Source organism: Cydia fagiglandana, chromosome 18, assembly GCF_963556715.1.
Source record: "Cydia fagiglandana chromosome 18, ilCydFagi1.1, whole genome shotgun sequence".
In the NCBI taxonomy this organism is placed as follows: domain Eukaryota; kingdom Metazoa; phylum Arthropoda; class Insecta; order Lepidoptera; family Tortricidae; genus Cydia; species Cydia fagiglandana.
In genome coordinates, this window is record NC_085949.1 from 17,889,748 (window position 1) to 17,911,278 (window position 21,531).

The window sequence follows — 21,531 nt, forward strand, 5'->3', positions numbered from 1 at the left end:
ATATACTTACTATACTCTTTGGACCTAGGTAAAGTAATACCTATTTATGATGGCAGAACTGACAAGAAGTCACATTGAAGTATATTGAAAGACGTCAACTTTAAAAAGCTTGTTTACCAGATTTCTGAATTACATTAATTAATTTACACATATCTATGCTTTTAAGTTTGATATAATATTTTTTTCGCTAGGTTACAAAATGTAGACTTAGTTTTAGAAGATGAGTATTTATTTGCTGTTGTATTTGGTGTTGGTGTTTGTGAATTTGGTGGGGGGTAGGTATGGGTTCATAACATTGCAGGGGCGTGGCAGCTTGATGGCGATGAGGCAGACGGATTCCGTGTACAACATCCCGAAAAACCACGTCGCGAGGGCTTCCTTCAAAAATGAGATATTTAAAAATGGGTATGGGCTTTATTAATATTAGGTACCTATAGTATCGTTTATTGCAAACCATAATACAATAGATGTTACAATGGAAAAGGGTCGCATGGCATCCTGGTAGGGCATGGCATGGCAATTATCCTCAAAACTAAATAAATACAATAATCTTAGACGTTGCACATTAGATCTGTTGTCTGAATATGACGTACGTTTAGATTAGAACTATGAGCTATCATAGTCCTAAACGGTCAGCTTAAAAAAATTGAACTATACTTATAATCCATTGACCTATTTGATTTGTATTTGATGACCTATGATCGACGAATAAAGCATTTGTATTTGTTTGTCAGCTGGGCGTACCTCGAAGTGAGTACACAGGCCAAGTTCACAGACTCGCAGCAGGCGCACGCGGCCGGGTACCTGGAGGGCTACCTCTCGCGGGACCTCATCTGGATGCAATGGCGCAACATACTGCAAGGGTATGTTGCCAACTGTTGGTAGATTTAGCATCTAAGACTTGCCATATGACACCTACAGTACGAAGTCACACAAAATAAAATACCCTGTGATTGCGTGAGTCATAAAGAAGCACAAGTCGCTGAGAGTCATTAAACCAATCCCTTATGAAACTCTCTGTAAGTGTCTTCATGCTTAAACCTCTGAATAACCGATTTAGATGAAATTTTGATGTGGTGATAGTTGATAGTGCGAGGCCCGTGATCATCAACATCATCATTCCACGATAGACGAAGTCGCGAGCAGAAGCTAGCATTTTACTGTGAGATCAGTAAGAATGTAATACAATTTTTCGCAGGTTTTGCGCCAGCAGGAAAGATTTGTGCCAAATGTTGGACGATTTCGTGGACGCCAACGAAGAGTACGTGCTCACGGAGGCAGTAAGTCATCAGTGCGAAGCCTACTGGTATCAGGTCAGAACCGATCAAGTGGTCCTATTCCATACCTCAGGCATTGTGGAATTCCTTCAGTAAAGTAGCATTATTGTCGCGTACAGGTGTTGCTGTTCTACAACCAGCTGCAGGGGCTGGCGTGGGGGTACAGGAACGCCACCACGAATCCTGACGAGCTCCTCACCTTTCGGGACATCTTGTAAGATCGCGTAACATGTCAAATTATTTTTTATTTTAGAATTTGGTTGCATTTTCCCGTCAACTTGTTTTGGGTATTTAACGATATTATTGATAAGGTTTTGTATATAATTCAAATTATGACGGTACATAAAAGATAATAATACAAAGAAGCGTAAAAAGTAGTGCAAATTATTTTAAGCATTTAAATGATTTAGTTCCGCTCAACAATTCTACATTTTTAATATCTGGAATTGTCAAATGTAAATACATCCTTACCTAAAAAAGTATGAGGCTGTACAGCGCCATCTACCTACTTCAGCTATCAAATGTTCACTATATTCTACCCCATTATTATATTTCCTGTTTGTCTAAGCTCGAGACATATTTATATACGAGTTCTTGTAGTAAGCATACTTGTGTTTAGCTGGATGAACATGGTGGGGGACCTGGACGACCTGGCGTTCTCCATGATCCTCCGCACCAACCACTCGCGGCGGGACCTCGACCCCGACCCCACGGCGCGCCTCGACCGCTGCACGGGCCTCGTCAAGCTGCTCCCGGACCTCTCCAACCTCTACACTTCACAGACCAGCTGGAACAGGTATGCTTACCACTTACACTAGGAATCCTCTAGTAATATTTCATGACACCGATGCTGCCAAAAATACAGGGGTGCGGGGGACGAGGTGAGCGAGTCCCGTGCCGTGATTGGTCCGTTCAAAGACACGGACGTCACACAGACACTTGACTCGAAAATGGAGTAAAACTACCGTATATGTGTGGCAGACGGGGTAGCGCTAATATGCTCAGTCTGAAGGATGTCTTTTCTGTGGCCTACCACCTTTAATTCTTTTTTTCTAGCCGATTTGAGTGTCCTACTGCTGGGCAAAGGCCTCTCCCTTTGATTTCCACGACTCCCGATTTGGTGTTTCCTCCGGTCAGTTGTTCAGGAAGCTGTCCAGATCATCGTTTGGGCCTGCTTCTAAATTACCACTCGAAAATTTTCTTTAACGTAGATGTCAATATACCTAAGGTAGCGGTTCTCAAACTTTTTTGGTGACGGAACCCTTTCGGCAAGCGAAATATTTGACGGAACCCCAAATTAAAAATTTTCGTTCATCACTGTGGACCAGAAGAGCTGGTTTTTTTTCTTATTATTACAGGTATATTTTCGCGGAACCCCAACAGAGGCTTTGCGGAACCCTAGGGTTCCGCGGAACACATTTTGAGACACACTGACCTAAGGAGTTCACTGTCAATAGAGTTGAATATTATATCCGCCATAAACGGCTTCGTATGTGGTAAAGGGTTAAAAAAAAAATGTATAAATGTAGTATATTTACATATGTAAGTACAATTAACCTAGTTTATAAGCAACAGACTAACAAATGTGGACTGTATTTGTCTGAATAAAGAAATTATTTATTTATTTATTTATTTATTTAAGGAATCTCTTGACCAACCACCTGCAGAACTACCAGACCAAGCAAGGCATTGTCAACGATATGTTTACACTTTTGCACCTTACTCCTATGTAATAAGGCGAAAAATGTTAACATATCTTTGACGTCCACTGTACACTATGATCTTTTATACAAGATGACATACCCTCACCTAACATAAGAAAAACATCATTAGGGTGTACGAGTACATTGCAAAATTTGCAAAGTTAAACCAACGAAAACACCCATTACACGGGAAAACCATGAAGCAATGAAGTTTGCCCTACTAAGTAATAATTTGGGTTGAGTTACAAACGCAACGTTTACTTATCCTTCGTCTTGCTTCAGTTACAACTCAATGCTTCGGATACAGAAGATGTACGAGCTCAACTACCGTGAGTCGACCTGCAGCCCGGAACGGATCCCCGGCTACAAGATGTCTTTCTCCTCCTACCCTGGCCTTGCCACCGTAAGATTATTTGCGTTCTATGACAAAATTGACAAATACAATAATAGTTCATTATACATAATATATAAAGATGTGTAAAATCTAAGACAAATTATAGCTTCGAATTAGCTATAACGGCTCTATACATTAAACCTGAGCTACCAGGTTTTCAAAAGTTGAAGTGAGACATTTTAGTGACCAAGTAAATGGCGTCAGTTGGTACAGTACCATCTATTTCAGCAGTTAAACTAGAGGAGAGGACACGATTTTTAAAGATCACTGTTCTACAATCTATTTTTTTTATTCGGCAAATTTATAACTTTTTTTTTTAAACCACTTAACACCGACAAAGGTTCGCTCCGCTTGCTTTTACTCACACGAGTTATATTGTTTGCGTTGTCTTAAATTTTTTATGTTGGTTCTTTAAAGCGGTATCCAAACAGTAGGTACTGATCAAATCGGTCGATTTGATCAGAAATGTAATTGGCGTCAATCTCCAATTTTAGATTTATTGTTAGATCTAAATTGAATCCCACTAAATTGAAACAAATGCCCCAGAACGAAAATACTGGCCTTACAAATTGGTATTCTTGCGTCCGCACCTCAAATTTATTGTAAATTTGCTGTATCAGTCCTTAGATGACATATACATCATCTCGTCGGGGCTGGTGCCGGCGGAGACGACCATGTCGAACAGCCGCCGCGCGCTCTACGACCTCATCAAGCCGGTTGGACAGGTCACTCAGCTTTCCATATCTCGTTCACAAGTTAGAGTTTCGCTTCCACTGACTTTTTTACTTGAGGGCCATATTGCCCCCAAGAAATTATCGCGCGGGCCACCGTCGGTTTTTGCGCTGGGGCAGGGTGTCTGGTGGCTGCTGTTAGGAACAATTCCACTCTCAATGAATGTTGAACCCCTGGAGCCTGGCTCTCGCGGGCCGGACAATGGGCACTCGCTTTGTGTGTCGGCGGGCTCGTTTGGAACGCGTCGCGGGCCGGGGTTTGGAGACCCCTGGTCTATGACAATGAGCGAGCCAGCATCACCATTACTGATCACTGTAAAGCTTTGACTGAATGTTGTGAAAGTGAGGAAAGTGTACCTATATTTTGGACCTTAAGTCATTTTATGTAAGCGGGATTTGAGCACATAGATACCTCGTCACTCTCTCAATCACTAGCCAACGCCTTAATGAAACTTTGACTTTGTATCAGATACTCGTATTATAATGGCCCTCCCTGTATTTAGATCCTGGAGTTCGTGCGATCGATGGTGGCTAACCGCTTGGCGCGCGACGGCAGCGAGTGGGTCCAGATCTTCGGCCAGCAAAATAGTGGCACTTACAATAACCAGTGGTATATTCTCTGTTTATTTCACTCTGTCAGTTACTACCCCTCTGACTTAGTGATATGATTTGTTTCTCTGACATAATAATTATCTTTCTTATTTCGAGTCTTGTCGAATATCTGATTTAGATAGCTAGCGAGCCCCACCAATTGTAAAAACTCCTTTTATATAATGACGCGCGTTTATGAAGAATTCAATTCTTTTTATTGGTGCGATAGGTACATAGTGGACTACAACAAGTTCAAGCCGTCAGGGGCTGGGTGCCCGGGGCGCGTGAGCCCCGGCCTGCTGTGGGTGGTGGAGCAGCTGCCCGGAGCCATCGAGGCGGACGACTTGTAAGTAGAGACAGGCAGGGTGACTACTATAGTTATCGGCAACTATATACCTAGTAATTGGCCACTCTTAACAATAAGACTTCTTTCGGCTTGTTTCTTTCTGATTTGTTAGGCAAGGCCAACTAACTTTCGGTCCGTTTACGTACCTATTAGCTTGGAGCTTTCTTGGTAACCTACAAAAATGAGGTGAAAGTCGGACTGGCAAGAGACTCCGACGTTTCGAGGACGGTGTTGGCCTTTGGAAGACTGGTTAAGGTTGACATCATCATCTTCTAGCCGCGCGCGTTTTTCGAACTAGCCACACTTGGTCTTGTTTATCAGCTTGAACTCAGTTTTGCGCACTAATGATGGTACTCTGTCGTCACACGACACTAACGATATTCGATTTATCGTTATTTTATTACATTTACTGATTATTAAATTTGACCATATCTTCTGCAGAACAGCAACGCTGTTAAATACTTCTTACTTCGCGTCTTACAACATGCCACACTTCCGGCGGATATTCGAGCTGGGCGGCGGGCGCGAGCGCGTAAAGATGTACGGCGACTGGTTCGGACAGGAGACACACCCGAGGGCCAAGATGCTCAAGATATTACAGGTAACATGATCTTTCCTACTAGAATTAAGGACCCAAGTCTCGACAACATAGGCCTACTGTCACTTTCCACTGACACTGCGGTCTTCCTTCAAAATGATTGAACATGAGATATATACCTAACCGTGCCCCATTCCGAATTGACTCCCTGTATATTATACGGAGGTGTAATTAGTTGGAAAACCTCGACAATCTGTTACAGGCTGGTATACATAACACGCGCGACATGTTCCGCGTGATGCGGTATAACGACTACAAGCACGACCCGCTGGCGCGCTGTCCGCAGTGCAACCCGCCGTACAGCGCGTGCAACGCCGTCGCGGCTCGGAACGACCTAAACCCTGCCAATGGTTAGCAGCAGTTCTACGTATAACCAAATAGCCAACTGCAGGTATACCCACGTCAGACTCTACATACTCGGTGTGCGGAGAAGCATCTCCTTGCTCCTCCTTCTTCTTCTTCTAAATTTTATAATACCTCCTTCACTTTTCGGGCTGTTCGATTGTGGAATGCTTTGCCGTCGGATATAAGATGCGCCAAATCGCTTTCCATATTTAAAAACCTTTTAAAATCCCATTATCTGTCACTGCCTTAATTTGCCTTTATTTATTTATGTATGTATATATGTATATATATATATATATATATATATAATATATATATATATATATGTATTTTATATATTTATTGTATTTACTTAGAATAATTCTTTAATATATCTTTTATATTTATTCTTGATATGTGAGGCTATTCTATTAGTATTCTACGTAATCTCGTATCTGCACTACCCGTTCATTGTTGTAAGTTATTGGTTTCCTGCTACCCAAAGGTTGTCTGGAAGAGATCGCTTTTGAGCGATAAGACCGCCTGTTGTTACCTAATGTAATATCTGTTCTTTTTCTGTATTCCTTTTCATTATGTGGTGCACAATAAAGAATATATAATATATATAATAATACTCTCTACTTTAAAACCTTTAAAGGTTTAAAACAATGTATGTCAGAAGTCAACGTTAAGAGTATTAGAAATAAGCTAGAGGATACCTGATTTAAGATAAACTACTCGTACTTCGAAGGAATGCCACAACGCTGGCCTTATTCTTCCCAGCGACTCTTCCATCCAACAAATCTGCCTGATGTTGTTACCTAGTCTTAAGCTTGTATTTCGCTTTCTGTGTATTTTTTTAACACTATGGTGCACAATAAGGAATACTTTCTTAAATCTCTGTAGCGGAATACCGAATAGCTGAAGATAGGAGAAAACGTTGATTTTTAACACCTACGTAGCTTAAAAACAACACTACGAAGCTTCAACTCTCTAATTGTAATGGCTCCTCTACACTACCGGCGATGATAGACGACGACTGGCGTGGAAGATAGTGTAGAGGGCATACTCTGCAGTCCCCGCGAGTCATCGCCTGCGACCCGTGAGTTGTCGGTTTTTGGGCACACATCAAAGGGAATCGCCGGGTTGGTTGCTACTACAGGCGATAGTGTGGATGCTTGCACGATGATCTTGCCGATGATGCTATCAACGATAATCGCCGATATTATGTTACAGGCACATACCCATTCAAAGCGTTGGGCCATCGCAACCACGGCGCCATCGACACCAAGATAACGAACGCGTTTCTGCGCCCCTGGTACGAGTTCATCGCCGTGTCCAGCCCGCCGCACAACGAGGCGCGCGGCATCCCGCCCTTCCAGTGAGTGTACTACGTAGTACTCTACGAGGGGCCCACTGTAGCGGCTTTTAAGAGGCCCTTTGTACATTTTTGACAGCAAATATGCCGCGGTATGTCTGTCTCCTCTATAGGTAGCTAAACTGATTCTCGTGAAATTTTGTGATCAGGATGGATGTTATACGGTTCTTTGTCGAATCATTTGCGGAAAATTTACTAAATGGCGGAGCCGTCTATCCAGTTTTCAGCTATACAAAGACAGACTGGCGAGGTCTACAGCCACAGACAAAACATTCTCCAGACTTAGAATGTCGCGCTACCCCCTCTGCCACGCATACGGTAATTTTACTCCAAGTTCGAGTCGAAAGTGTCTTTGTGTGACGTCCGTGTCTTTGAACGGAGCAATCACGGCACGGGACTTCGCTCAGCTCGTCCCGCGCACCCCCGCATTTTTGGCACCATCGGTTGCATAAAATAATTGCTCTAAACTCGGTCTATAGGATTCCTAGTCTATGTCTACAGCTTACAGAACCACTAGTTGTTAAGTTATTATTCGTGCAATAAAGTTTAAATTCTCTTTAATTCGTTGATATGTTCACTTTGCAGATGGAGCAAGTTCGACTTGGGCAAGAACGTGTCCCACATCGGTCACCCGGACAAGTGGGTGTTCCCGCCGGTGAGACACCGCTGGGAGTGGCGGTGAGACACCGCGGGGAGTGGCGGTGAGACACCGCGGGGAGTGGCGGTGAGACACCGCTGGGAGTGGCGGTGAGACACCGCGGGGAGTGGCGGTGAGACACCGCGGGGAGTGGCGGTGAGACACCGCGGGGAGTGGCGGTGAGACACCGCGGGGAGTGGCGCTGAGCCCTGCGCACCACGCTACATAGGCTGGAAGAGTACGTTCAGAGGAGTTTCAGGGTGTAGAGCCTCGCTTTGGCATGAGCTTACACATATAGCGCTTATCCCAATGCCAAGTAGGCCCGGGCCAACTCGGACTCGAAAAAAGAAATGAAGAAGCAACATGAACATAAAGTCACACAACAATGTGTGTCAAACATTATCAAACGAGCAGCAAAAACAAAAACATTCTCAATGCAATCCTTTTAGAAAATGTTGGCCATATTTAGTAGGTATATACTTTGAAGTGTATCTTAATAAGTGCAAATCACGTTATATTTCTTGAAGCCTCAAGTGCACTATAATGTACATAATCTTATTTAGAAATAAAATTCGTTCTGTCATAAATGTGATTTATTTTTACTCTTTCATATCATGATATTTCTCTACAGAAACATACAACACTTATTGATACAATCTTTTATATACAAATACACTTTATAGTGAAATGTGTTACTTAACATGAAGCTAATTTATTTTATTTATTATTCCATAATGCCTTCATATATGCTCGGATACATTTAACTCTGTTTTTCATAATAAACTTATCCACTGTTACTATGAAAAAAGTTTTTAAATTATTGCCTAAGTTTAAATCTTCACCAATTCATTACTATAAGCTACTATAGAGCCCAATGTATATTTCATACAAGACCCTAAGAAATGGAATGAGTATTAAAAATAAATAAAATAGATTTAAATACTCATACTTATACACTTTAACAAGTTTAACACAAGCTAATTTTCTAATATCTTCATACACCTAGTGTAATATTACAGATCATATATTTTATTTATAAATACGAATCAACTTATTTCAGTAGTTGTACTGCTGGTGTTAAAGAAGGGAATGATAAACTGTCTGAATAAATTTGTTTCTTGCATTCTACTAGAATTACTTTATTTAACCAGGTTTTTCTAAAGTTCAAGTAAATAAACAGAGTGGAAATTTATAAATATTTTACAGAGATGATAAGAAATAATTTCATAGTATTAACAAGTATTTACTACTAAAGTAATACTATTCCCTTCTAGGGCTGCGAGACTTGTGCGGCCACATAGTATACAAATTATTGCAGTATCAACATTATAGCTACCTCCACATCTTTACTAAAACATTGAATGGCATAGTATGTAAAGTTGTAATCTTTATTTTTAAATTGTACATACTAAAATGTCAGTTCAATTTACTATCTAACCATATTTGTTCTCCCAATTTTGTACTGAATTGCAAGATCAGTTAGATAACTCGGTGCAGTTGAATTGCCATTTTAATATCTAAATTTTAAAACAGAGTTTTAAAGTTGGACACAGTTAAAGAACATTGGTTTATTTCTAAAACAATGTTTGTTTGACCACAAAAACTCTACATTCTTTGGGTTGTTCTGAACCATGTCCAATCTTGAAACTATTTGTTGCCTTTATAGTTATAGGCTTAAAGTATGTACTACCTGAATGACTGGAGGCTGTGCTTGCGTGGGAGATGTAGAGAGGCACTACTCGAGGGAGTTGAGCATGAGCAACTGCTTGAGGACCTTGGTCTGTGAGGTTTCCCGGATCTCTCCCGCCAGGAACATCTCATCCACTACTGTGTACACCTGCAATTATACACAATGGTAAGTTTAATAATAAAAAACAAAAACCATGATGTTTTTAAGGTACAAATTTGTATAATAACTTTGTGTTTGTGTTTTTGCAATATACAAGAAAAACCAAGTTAAAAAGTATTTAAAATCTTTAATCTGTATTAAGCTAGTCTATGGACAAGGGGAGGCTTGTGTGTGTGAAGAAGGCTTCTGATGATGTTACAATGAAAACAAATATTTGAACATCAAGACTAACATGCCATTTAGATACATGTACTGCAAATTATGACAAGAACTTGTAGGCCAAAATTGTTTAGTCAGTTTTTAAATTGTTAGTCATTCACACATGATTTTAGTTTGAACTAATGTTTATAAGCCACATTAGTTCAAACTAAAATCATGTGCAAATGGTTACATATTAAGAAATAGTGTACCTTGTAGAAATTGAAGACAAGGTCCAGCTCACAGACATTGTGGAAGTACTCATTGAGGACCTCCACGAAGTTGTGGATGGCCTCCAGGTAGCACAGGTTGTTGTCGTTCACGTCCACGCAGATGCAGAAGTACAGGCCCGCGTACCGCCGGTACACTATCTTGAAGTTTCGGAACTGCAACACATTGGTCAATTCTTTGTTGAATCACTCATTGAAAAAACATTTGAATGATTGAAACATTGTAAAGCAGTTTGGATTAGACGAAATCAGTCACATTGCTATAAAGAGTGGAGTTCCTGCTCTAAATAGGTAGCGGAATAACGAAATGACGTGTAAGGCTTGACTACCCCTCCGCGGTCTGTCTAGGCGGAAGAGAATTGCTTACCTCAACAAAGTTGGTGTGCTTCGCGTCCCTAACTGTGACTACGGCGTGTACTTCTTCAATAAGCTTCTGTTTTTCGTCATCGTCGAAATTCATATACCACTTCGCCAGGCGCGTCTTACCCGCACGATTTTGAATTAAAATGAAGCGAATCTATGGACAATACAAACAAGTATTAAAGTTTTAATAATATATAAACCTTAAACAATTTATACACTGTGAATAATACTTACCATTTTGTCTAACAAGGATTTTTTAGGGATAATATCTCGGTTAACGCCTCTCAATCTTCTCCGATTCCAATAAATTTTGTTTTGACAGTTCAAATTGACAAGTAGTGAGTGTGTTTTCATTGAACCAGTAAATAATTTTAAATCAACTTAATTTAAGTACCTAATAGACGACAAGACTGGACAAGACTGTTTACTAGAATAGTGTAAGATCAGTTTAAATCTACTGCAGAAAAAAGTAATTATGGTTTGTTTACATTGTCTATGTCAGATTTTGAAAATGTTACCATAGTATAAAAATAACTGAATTGGTAGAAATTTGAGGAGTTTTCTCCATATTTCCTCAGATATATTTGTTTTATCGGAAATTAGTTTATATGTTTATTAGGCACAAGCAAATCACGTCAATATTTTAAACTTTTATTTTAAATCGTTATCTTACTAGTTCCTTTTGGTGTAGTCTTAAATTTGGATTTGAAATTCGAAATACTTTTCGATTTGGTGCATGATTTTATTTATATCCTGGCAGCACAAATATCGAGTTGTTTTTCATTCAATTTTCAGTGGAATTTTGACATCGCTGCTACTGGCTCGTATATTCTCCATGTAGTGCCTAGGTTTTCAAAATGTCTCTAATTAAGTAGTTCTGTAGGGAAACAAACGGATCGATTCTTAAATGACGCCCACGAAAACGACAAAAACCGAAGTAGAAATGGTGATAAGAAATAGAAAGACCGCAATGAAAGACGGGATCATGACGATGTCTGGCATCGGGGAGCCTTCCGTTTTCCACGCACTAGTGGTGATCTTTTTGGAGTTCTTCGCGTGGGGACTGCTCACGATGCCAATCATATCGGTGCTAAACGCCACGTTCCCAGATCACACGTTCCTGATGAACGGACTGATAATGGGCATCAAGGGCATCCTGTCCTTCCTGTCCGCGCCGCTGATCGGCGCCCTGTCCGATGTCTGGGGCCGAAAGTTCTTCCTTCTGGTGACGGTGTTCTTCACCTGCGCGCCGATCCCGCTCATGACCATCAACACTTGGTGGTTTTTCGCCATGATTAGCATCAGTGGAGTGTTCGCCGTGACGTTTTCGATCGTATTCGCGTACGTGGCGGATGTGACCACGGAGGCGGAGCGCTCGCGTGCCTACGGGCTGGTCTCTGCTACCTTCGCCGCTAGCATGGTGATCTCGCCGGCGCTCGGCGCCTACCTCATGGACCTCTATGGTGAGGCGCTCGTGGTAGCCGCCGCCACCGCCGTCGCCGTGCTGGACGTATTCTTTATCATGGTAGCCGTGCCAGAAAGCTTGCCTGAGAAAGTCCGACCCAGTGGATGGGGCCCCGCAATCAGCTGGGAGCAGGCTGACCCATTTGCTGCATTAAGGAAAGTGGGAGCGGAGCGTACAGTGTTGATGCTGTGTGTGGCTGTGTTTTTATCCTACCTCCCTGAGGCGGGACAGTATTCGTGCATATTTGTGTACCTTAAACTAGTGATGGGTTTTGGTGTAGTGCAAGTGGCGATTTTCATCGCAATTGTGGGAGTGCTGAGCATTGGAGTACAAGTGATTCTCGGCTTTCTAATGAGGACTCTAGGACCGAAGCACACCATCATGGTGGGGCTGTTGTTTGAGATGCTGCAGCTCATGTGGTATGGGTTCGGGTCCCGCACGTGGATGATGTGGGCGGCGGGCGTGCTCGCGGCGCTGGGCTCGCTCACGTACCCCGCCATCAGCGCATACGTGTCCGTGAACTCGCGGCCGGACCGACAGGGCGTCGTGCAGGGCATGGTGACTGGAGTGCGCGGGCTCTGCAATGGCCTCGGACCCGCGATGTTCGGCGTCATCTTCTACTTGTTCCACGTTGATTTGAATGAGGAGCATGCGACGGATGGCCGACCAGAGCCAGACCGTTACGTTCGCCTGGTGCCAGGCCCGCCGTTCGTGCTGGGCGCGCTGCTGGTCATCTGTGCCTTGCTGGTGGCCGCGTTCCTGCCCGAGGACGGTGCGTCGTCGGGGCGGCGCTCGCCGGACGCGCGCTTCGAGCTGGAGCGCGGGCGGCGCGTGGCGGGCGCGCTGTCGCCGCTGATGGCGCCGGAATCGGCAGCGCTCTAGCTGCAAGCCCGCGCCGCCCGCGCAGCGAGCGTCTGAGCCCCGCATTTACGAAGGTACCAAAGTGAGCCCACCGGGCTATCCCCGGTCCTTGAGAGACTTTCCGCTTCTATTGTGGTTTTTAAGCTTTATACCTGTTTTGTAACTTTCGATTTGCTGCAGATGTGTACATATTTTATCTATAAATCATTGAAATAGATGAGGGCGCCAGGCGCGCCCTCCTGGACTCCTGTTGCTGGGAGCTGTTGGGTTGAACTGTCACCCTAAAGAATATTTATATCAATCACCATGCTTTTCTCTAAGCTGCTCATGTTACAATAAATCAAATGAAATATTTTCACTATCAACTTCTATTTTTTTACAAATCATATTGATAAAATCAAAACACTTGACAATGAGATATTAATCATTATACTTATTACACAAAGAATGGTTTAATTAAACTGGAATCATATTTATCTTGAGGGTAAATAATGAAGTGCCTTTGATCAAATATAACTCCTGTTTAGTCAACAAAAGTTCTTTACAAATCAGATGAATCATTCTTTTTTCATTACATAATAACATAATCATGCAAGTATTCTACATAAAAATCATTTAATTCTTTCTTTCTATATGCAAATACGAATTCGTTTGAACTGTAATAAGAATAAAAATTGAACTGTAATAAGAATTGTACAAAATAATGTTTCTAGATCTCGTTCATCCATTTGGCTCAGTGACCTCTGGGAATAGTTCACATGTCACTGCGGATGACAAATGTTTGTTTTGTTGTCAACTTGGTCATCAAAAAAATCATTAAGATATGTTGTTTGAACACCTTTATTTGTTTTTATGTATATTTCTTTAGTTTGTTTATTGATTCCCTTAGTACCTATGTTGGCAACAAGTACTAACAGCAACAGAGTTAACTAACCAAAGGTTTACGAATTGTTAGTTAACAGTGATGATGACAGTGTACCATAGGTAATTGCTTATTTCTTAGTCATATCTTGCCTTTTCTTGCAATCATCTTAAAATTAATCCATTTAGGTAATAAAATACACAACTGTCATAAATGCTATCTGACAAAAATAAATATTGGAAAAGTTTCAAAAGCTGTAAATAGGCAGTATCCGTGGGCGTTGCGCCGCCATTTCTTCCACACAACACTTGTCAGAAGTAGGTAGTTTTGTAATACATACTTCACTATTACTACCTTACTCTCCCTTCTTTAGCAAATTGTCAAATTGAAGATCTCAACACTGTGAAATTTGTAGTAGCAGTGTTTTGTTTATATGTTCGTTATTAATTATTATTTGGTATATAAAAACAAATTAGTGATTGAGTTTAGAGTAGATTTTTTAATAAGATAAAATACTAAACAACCTAATAGTATTATAATGTTGACAATACTAGGCTCCTTGGTAGGACTGTCGAGCAGGTAGTTTAGGAGTGAGTGATAGTTGGAAGCCAGGGTTGCCAGCAAGTTCAACAATGATAACTAGCATGAAGTGTCAGTTCAGTACAAATGAGAGGCATTGTTTACCGAACAACGTTGTATGCAAATTAGTCGTCAAGGGTTGCCCAATCCCATGTCGCTAGATGACACAACTGTATCGAGGCACGACCTATATTTACATATCCCCTCGTCACCTTGTCTGTTCTCGATTCCGTTAGACTTGACTACGTAGACTCATTTCGTTCGATAATCGGTTATCAGACCAGCTGAATAGGTATTATCGCGTTAATCATAACTGTACAGCTTTGTATATCGTTCGAAGCGATCGTAAAAGTAATGTAGGGACGGGTGATTCACATCGCTGAAAAAATAATCGAAAAAGTGGGTACTGCAGCGTTTTGCATTCGTTTATTTAATCAATTGTATATAAAAGTGTGTGTGATACAAGCTTGTAAAAATACCAAAAGCCAAATGAAACTATGTCTTATGTGTATGTCACACAGACTAACACTTCGTTGTCTATCAAATAAAAATCAAATATCATTTATTATCAGGCAACTAACGCCCATAGATACATACTAACATACATACAATAGTAAAATCTTACAAGCTAAAAAAATATTTATTAAAAAAATATTTTAATTTTAAATTATTCTATGATGCAATGCAATTAAGAACCCATTAGGCTTTATTGTCCTTAAAAAGCAAAATTTAAGGCAGGTATCAGAATAAAGCACGTATCCGGTCAAATGAAACGGTTGCCAAAAGCTACAGTTGCCAAGAAATTGTTCAGCGATACATAGTAAACTCTGCGTTTTTGTGAGGGAAAACGTGGGGAAAACTAACGTCTGATGGACCTGTTCAATTAGGTAGTGTATTATCGGTTCTCACTGCATATTTTAAAATAATGCCCATAAAGATACAAGTTATGCTCGCGGTCACGGCCTCAAGGTCGCCGTGGACATTTCGTGGTTAGTCAACTGTTCGTTCGCCGCTCTGATTTAGGTACATGTTTTAAATTATTTGTTATTTGGTTGGAGTCAATTTTCCAGATAAAAATCATATTTTTCAGCAAGTACTGTACTGTGTCACAAACAAATTAAGAACTACCCATCCGTGACACGGCTTTTGCATAAGTACTTTGATGTGACGAGTTACATTCCCGAGCTTGTACTTAGTTAGATGGATTTGTTATTAAACCCTAATTTGTATTCAAGCAATGTAGCAACTTTGGAGGCGTTATTCTATATAAGTTATTAACAGGTGGCGTCACAAGAGCAAGCAGTTAATATTGTAAAGCCATCAAGCCTTCGCTAATGCAGCGTGAGCCGACACGCTATTCTACGTTTTATCGCCGCGTCGATAGTTCTCGTTATATCAAAAAGAAAAGCCCCGGGGCTTGTAAAACTAAATTAGGGCGCGAGGCATGGGCTGTCTGCCCTTTATTGGGACGATTGAACTCGTAAACGCTTAATATTTTTAGACCGAAAAAGTCTCTATCATCTATAATTTGAAAAATCGAGATCATTTTAAATATAAAGGTGATAACCCTTATTTATGATTCGCGTAGCGCATGCCTTAACCCCATGTAATTCATATGCAAATATGTACTTTCTATGCCTAGTATTCTTCATATCTGCACCTCTAGCACATCTTGCATCCGCGACTTAGACCGCGACTCGAGTCGCCATTCCCGCGGCTGTCAAATCTGTCGATTTCCGTAGCATAACTTGTACCCGCGACTACAACAGCCGCGTAGAGAACTCAAAGTCGCGGCGCGACTCGTCAGTGTTACCCGGCGAAATCAAAGTCTAAACAAATCTATATTTGCAAGTGGCAACACTGAATCGGAAACCAGGGATGCGCTAAATCATTCGTTCTTTGGTGGAAAAAAATCTAGTTTTTTGTCGATGGTTAAGTTTTTCCTGTCAAAGTCAAGGAACTTTCAAATTTGTCAACATTTAATTACGGGAAAAAATATGAAAAAAATGTAAGTAATATACTTATTAATTGATAATATTCCTTAAAATATATATTGTTTAAAAATATCTGTTTAATAAACCTTTTAAATAGAATATTTTTGTAAGTAACTATAATTAATGGAATTGCTATTATTGGTTTTGTTCTCATATTCCTGTTGTAAATAGTGTTTTTTTTTTCAGAATAAGTTCAGCATTATCCTAGACACGATTGATAACCCAGCACCCAAAGGAAAATATTGTTAACAGGAACGTGCCAACGGAACCCGAAGTGGTGAGTCAGGAAAAGAAACACACTAGGCAAGCTTGTAGGAGTTGTAGGTTTCAAACGCGGAGCTGTCCCCTTTTCTAAATTAACTAAGATGTGAGAAGCGCTTTAGCTTTAAGAACACCACCGAGGAAGTGAACTATTAATAATAACCCTAATGGTTATAGCGTACCTATCTAAGCTGCCGCAGTAACTCTCAAATAAGTTTCATATAGTTTTCTTGTGCCAATAATGGACGGCATGTGTCTGTACTGTGTAACTGTTTATGATTTGACAAATTGATATGAAAAGCTTATTTCATAGTCCTCGATGAAGTCATGACCATATTTTATTGTTTTGTTTACAAACCAATTTTCTTTCCAGGGTGATATTTAATTGTCCTACGCCGCAGGTCGAAGAAAAAGGAAGAGAGAAAATACTTTTCAACGGTAATAAAGAAGATTCTTACAATTTCTCTATTGTGGTTCTAGATGTTAATATATATTAGGTTTAATAATAAGAAGTCGAATATTGCAAGAATATATAAGGCAAAGCAATATACTATTAATTTAAATATTGTTTGTTTTTCTCTCCTGTATTTTTACCTGAAAATAAACAAAAATAAAGTAGGTAGGTAACTAGAACTCCTAGAAGCCATGATCAGCTCCCCAAGGCCCACTTCATACCTAATGCTGACAGCAACGTATCATAGCAGGATCGTATCAGGCCCTGTCAAACATGAAGTGAAACATCTAGAACACGGGTATGATCTAGAGGAGTTTCAATATGGTAGACCATATGATTACCGTACCTATGCTACGCAGACTATGACATGAGCGTAACGACTCCTTCAAAATATTGTTGGTCAGCTCGGTCCAGTCACGTCACGGTATGGTGTTGGCAGGGGATGGAATGGTTTAGTGGGTGATGACTGATAATATTTCATACAAAGCATGATTTTGAGCCGGACATGATCCTGTTATAGCCACGTATTACATCATTCTGTTACAGTACGATGCAGCGGGCACAGGCCACATGTAGGTATGTTTTGTTGAAGTCGAGGAAGGTTCCAAATGGTAACTAAATAGTAAGAGATTGTTGAAATTAGACATCTAACCGTCATCCTAAATATTACTACTAAGACTATGGCTTACTTAATAAGTTGGATAGTTTGTTTTGAACATTTGTACCTACCCACCTCATCGGCTTCATTTATGTACAAGCAAGCGGGCTCCGTTGTTAGGTTGATGAAAGTTTTGTGTAAGGAAGTATTAGGATTACTTTTACAAACTTACAAACCTGAATTGAAATTTAAAAATCCTACATATGTACCTATTTACTTAATTGAGTACCTACAAGCTAGCTGTTTGAAATTAAAGTTGTAAACATGATGGGTGTGTTGTGGTACTTGTAGGTATCACCGTGCATAATCGATATAAGAGTGCGTAAAGCGCATTTAGTGATTGTTCCATACTTCCTTATTCCTTAGGGCAATAAGTAATTATACAAATTATATTATTTCATAATATATGAAACTTGTTTTCAAGTTATAATTATCATGAGTTTAGTTAAAAAAGTACAAGCAAACCACCCGCGAGAGCGAGTCGCGTTATAAAGTCGCGTAGACTTCGACTCGCGGATTGACATAAAGACGAGAGAATATTTTGTCTCAAAATAGGCAGTTGTGCTACGGATTTTAGTTCAAAGTCGCGATCGTTGTCATTTTCTGACAGTGACACTTGATCGCGAGTTTGTCGCGGCTCTCGCGCGTGAGTTGTGCTGCCAACACGCGACAAGCCGCCAAGTCGCGCCGATCTGTCACTTCTCGCGCCTGTCGCGGCCAGTTGTGCTAGAGGTGCTGTAGTGCGTCGCGTTTTGGATCATGACAGAACGTCACCCACAACACAAAGTACCTGACTCCCGATAATCCTCGGCGAAGCTTCACAATTCAAGTTCGCAGCTCATTCATATGCCGCCGCCGTCCGAGATTAGTTATATGTCTGTCAGCATTATTTCTCTGCTCCGAGAAATCGTCCTCCGTACCCTTGAATATACTCATTTGAAATTTGAATGAGCACGTATGGCTGCGTTGCGTTCGCTTGTTTTGCTCGAAATGTTCGTGTCTTAAATTGCAATTTAAATACTAAGCATCATCTTGCATAAACATGTATCATGATGCATAGGAGCGTCGTGACCTAGTTAAAGAGTTGTTCTACTTCTAGTGGATTACTTTTGCTCGCAAGAGTAAATTCCCTAGTTTGATCCTTCGCTTTCAACTTTGGGTAGTTTATTTAAGTTAAATCCACTTAAGAGTCCTGGTTAAGGAAAACACGATAATGAAACTGGTATTTACGCACGCCTGCATAACGTTGCTCATCGCCTTATACTCGTAATGAGTCGTCGGGAATGTTCCATTTTCAATTCAATTTGTTCAGGAATACATTTAAAATATAACATTGTTCAGTAAACTGAACTGATTGTATAAATACAATATCGATTAATTATCAAAATAATTACTTTGAAACATGACAAAGATTGTTGAACAATCAATTTAACACAAACAAAGCTCTTATCGGGTATTTCTTATCACTAAATTAATTAGTAATTGCAATTCGGTAGCCAAAAAAGCAAAGTCGATTAATTAATTATAAAACACGCGGAAGAGGATGTTTCCTTAAGAGTATTCAGCGTTGTTTGCGAGGCTTGTAAGAAGAGGAGGTAAAAATGATTAGGTCTATAAACCATATCCGTATGTGTAATCCTAATCAGCCAAAGTATTCCAATGCAATGCATTCCACGTGCAGCATGCACGTCATCCACATAAATCTAAGCCCTCTATTTCAGCTATCGTAAACATTCAATCGAAACAATATCTACAGCGATCACAATGCCCCTTGTCACCATCTCCGACAGTTAATAAAGTTAATATAAACACCATTTCCCAACGTTGACGTCGCTGTTTATAAACAACATTCAAATAGGTATATAGTTGTCGGGATGCAGCTCGATTCTCCTGCTCCAGTTTTATAATGCGGATTAGATAATATACACAGAATCTTCAACGTTTCCTAACATACACACTATAAAGTTTGCCTATTTTCCATTCGAATGTTTTTGATTTTGATGAAGGGTGACAAAGATTTAGAGAAGATTATCGAAAGATAAAACTGCAACAAATCTCAAAGTATTGCGGCATTTAGTTATTAATATTCTTATATATATTCTGACGCTTAACGCCAGCTGTTCAGCTCAAACATATCGCAACTTACATTCGTGCAGCATGTTCTGTGAGTTAAACTAAACAAAACTATTTTCGTGAAAGTAGTATTATACTATACTGTATAGGGAATTCGGGGCAGCCCATCCGTTAGCGTTAACTGCGGCAATCGCCGTATGTCTCGATTTGCTAGACTGACATACAGTTTAATGAAATCCTGGAACAAGGCCAGCAAAAGCCGGTCTTGGCCTAAAAGGAATTTGTTCAATTTAGTTCAATAGTCTAGTTCTAAACGGGCCATTGCCATGGGTCTTACTGAATGAATGTTGCCACAAGATCAAACGATATTTAAATGTTTTAGTAGCAAGTCTGGATTGACAAGGAATTCTTAATTGCTTGTGTTTGGCCACAATTGATATTGTCGACGCCAGTTAATTGAGCTCACGCTCGGTATTGATTGCTGGTATTAATACGTGTGTCAAGTGATAAGGCTTTTTATCGCACTGTGACTAATGCAGCCACGTATGGCGTAACGTGCTGCTATCTTATACCCTAACTAATTCATGCTCAAGTTTGTTTAAAACTTCAATTCCATATAGTATGTAACATGCCTTCCTTCGGCTTCGGCTCATACTCTTAACGCTTTCCCAGTTACATCGTCCATCGTCGTCGAGAGCCCAAAATCCGCTCAAAAATTTGAAATTTTTAGAATACAGAATATGCTTAAAATAGTTAAACGTGCAGTGTCTTAATTTTTGAAGAATATCTTGTTTTACCTCTCTACCATCAACGGTTTTGATGTTATTTATCGTTCATTCACCCCTGGAACAGTTATACCTACATCTTGATGTTAAGTTGATATGGCACATTAGTGGTTTCGTACTCGGGTTGAAACACGTGATGTGACTGCGTGGGAGGAATATAATAACACGAGCACGAGCAAGTAAAAGAATTAAAGATCATTATCGAATGACAGGAACGTTTCCTTACGATTTCACACCGTATTGGCGTACTATTCCCTCAAAACGTTCTTATTGTAGGACGTTCTGCTATAATTTGATCCTTACTTTCATAACAGGTACCTGTAATCGTACAGTTCTAGCGAAGTGACGTGAAATTGACGTGTCTTCGCACCACCGGCTGCCTTTTATCAGGCACACATGCAGTATATAATAAACTCTAGTGTACTTAACATGAAAAAATAGAAAAATAATCTTATTTTTATCAGCCCTCGAGTTTCTGCGATTACCAACAATCGCGATCGATGGAAGAGACTTGTGAGTCAGCTCAGTTTAATAGTGCACAAGCTTATCTTAACTGCCACGTCATAGCATGATGTCAAATAGTCAGGCACTGTTCACTAACGGACTACGTTTTCTGTTATGGTTATGGGCCCTCTCAGGTGGCAGGAATCTTCAAACATGTCCTAAAATATATTTTTATACGTGTCAGGAGGCACTTAATAAATACAATTACTTATAATGCTATGCATATAATTAAATTATTCGCATAATACCTCGAAAGCCATGCTGTTGTCTAGCGGCTATTTACTTAGCTGCGATAGGACGAAATAACCATTATTGTCGCTGACGTCAACGCGTGACGTCACAAAGTGTGCGGCCATACTTGCTCCGATTCCATTAGTTGAAATAATCCGGCATACATTAGTGCAGAGTGTATTGCT

At 40.4% G+C, this 21,531-nt stretch overlaps 3 protein-coding genes across 3 annotated transcripts; 2 read left to right on the forward strand and 1 right to left on the reverse strand.

Moving 5' to 3' along the window:
- The first annotated feature begins 322 nt into the window (after nucleotides 1-322).
- Nucleotides 323-8,024, forward strand: LOC134673646 (putative phospholipase B-like 2). The gene is made up of 13 exons (XM_063531648.1): nucleotides 323-405; nucleotides 735-863; nucleotides 1,199-1,313; nucleotides 1,397-1,491; nucleotides 1,897-2,073; nucleotides 3,263-3,383; nucleotides 3,995-4,099; nucleotides 4,609-4,715; nucleotides 4,926-5,042; nucleotides 5,484-5,643; nucleotides 5,843-5,990; nucleotides 7,201-7,345; nucleotides 7,928-8,024. Exons 1-13 carry the CDS (start codon nucleotides 323-325, stop codon nucleotides 8,022-8,024), a joined length of 1,599 nt encoding a protein of 532 aa, XP_063387718.1.
- Nucleotides 8,025-8,554: 530 nt separating this feature from the next.
- Nucleotides 8,555-10,988, reverse strand: LOC134673450 (AP-2 complex subunit sigma). Its single transcript, XM_063531440.1, has 4 exons — nucleotides 10,854-10,988; nucleotides 10,624-10,773; nucleotides 10,239-10,412; nucleotides 8,555-9,816 (listed from the first exon to the last, which is right to left on the reverse strand). Exons 1-4 carry the CDS (start codon nucleotides 10,971-10,973, stop codon nucleotides 9,715-9,717), a joined length of 546 nt encoding a protein of 181 aa, XP_063387510.1. The 5' UTR covers nucleotides 10,974-10,988; the 3' UTR covers nucleotides 8,555-9,714.
- Nucleotides 10,989-11,383: 395 nt separating this feature from the next.
- On the forward strand, nucleotides 11,384-14,330 carry LOC134673449 (hippocampus abundant transcript 1 protein). The gene has a single exon (XM_063531439.1). It carries the CDS (start codon nucleotides 11,527-11,529, stop codon nucleotides 12,964-12,966), a length of 1,440 nt encoding a protein of 479 aa, XP_063387509.1. The 5' UTR covers nucleotides 11,384-11,526; the 3' UTR covers nucleotides 12,967-14,330.
- The last annotated feature ends 7,201 nt before the right edge of the window (nucleotides 14,331-21,531 follow it).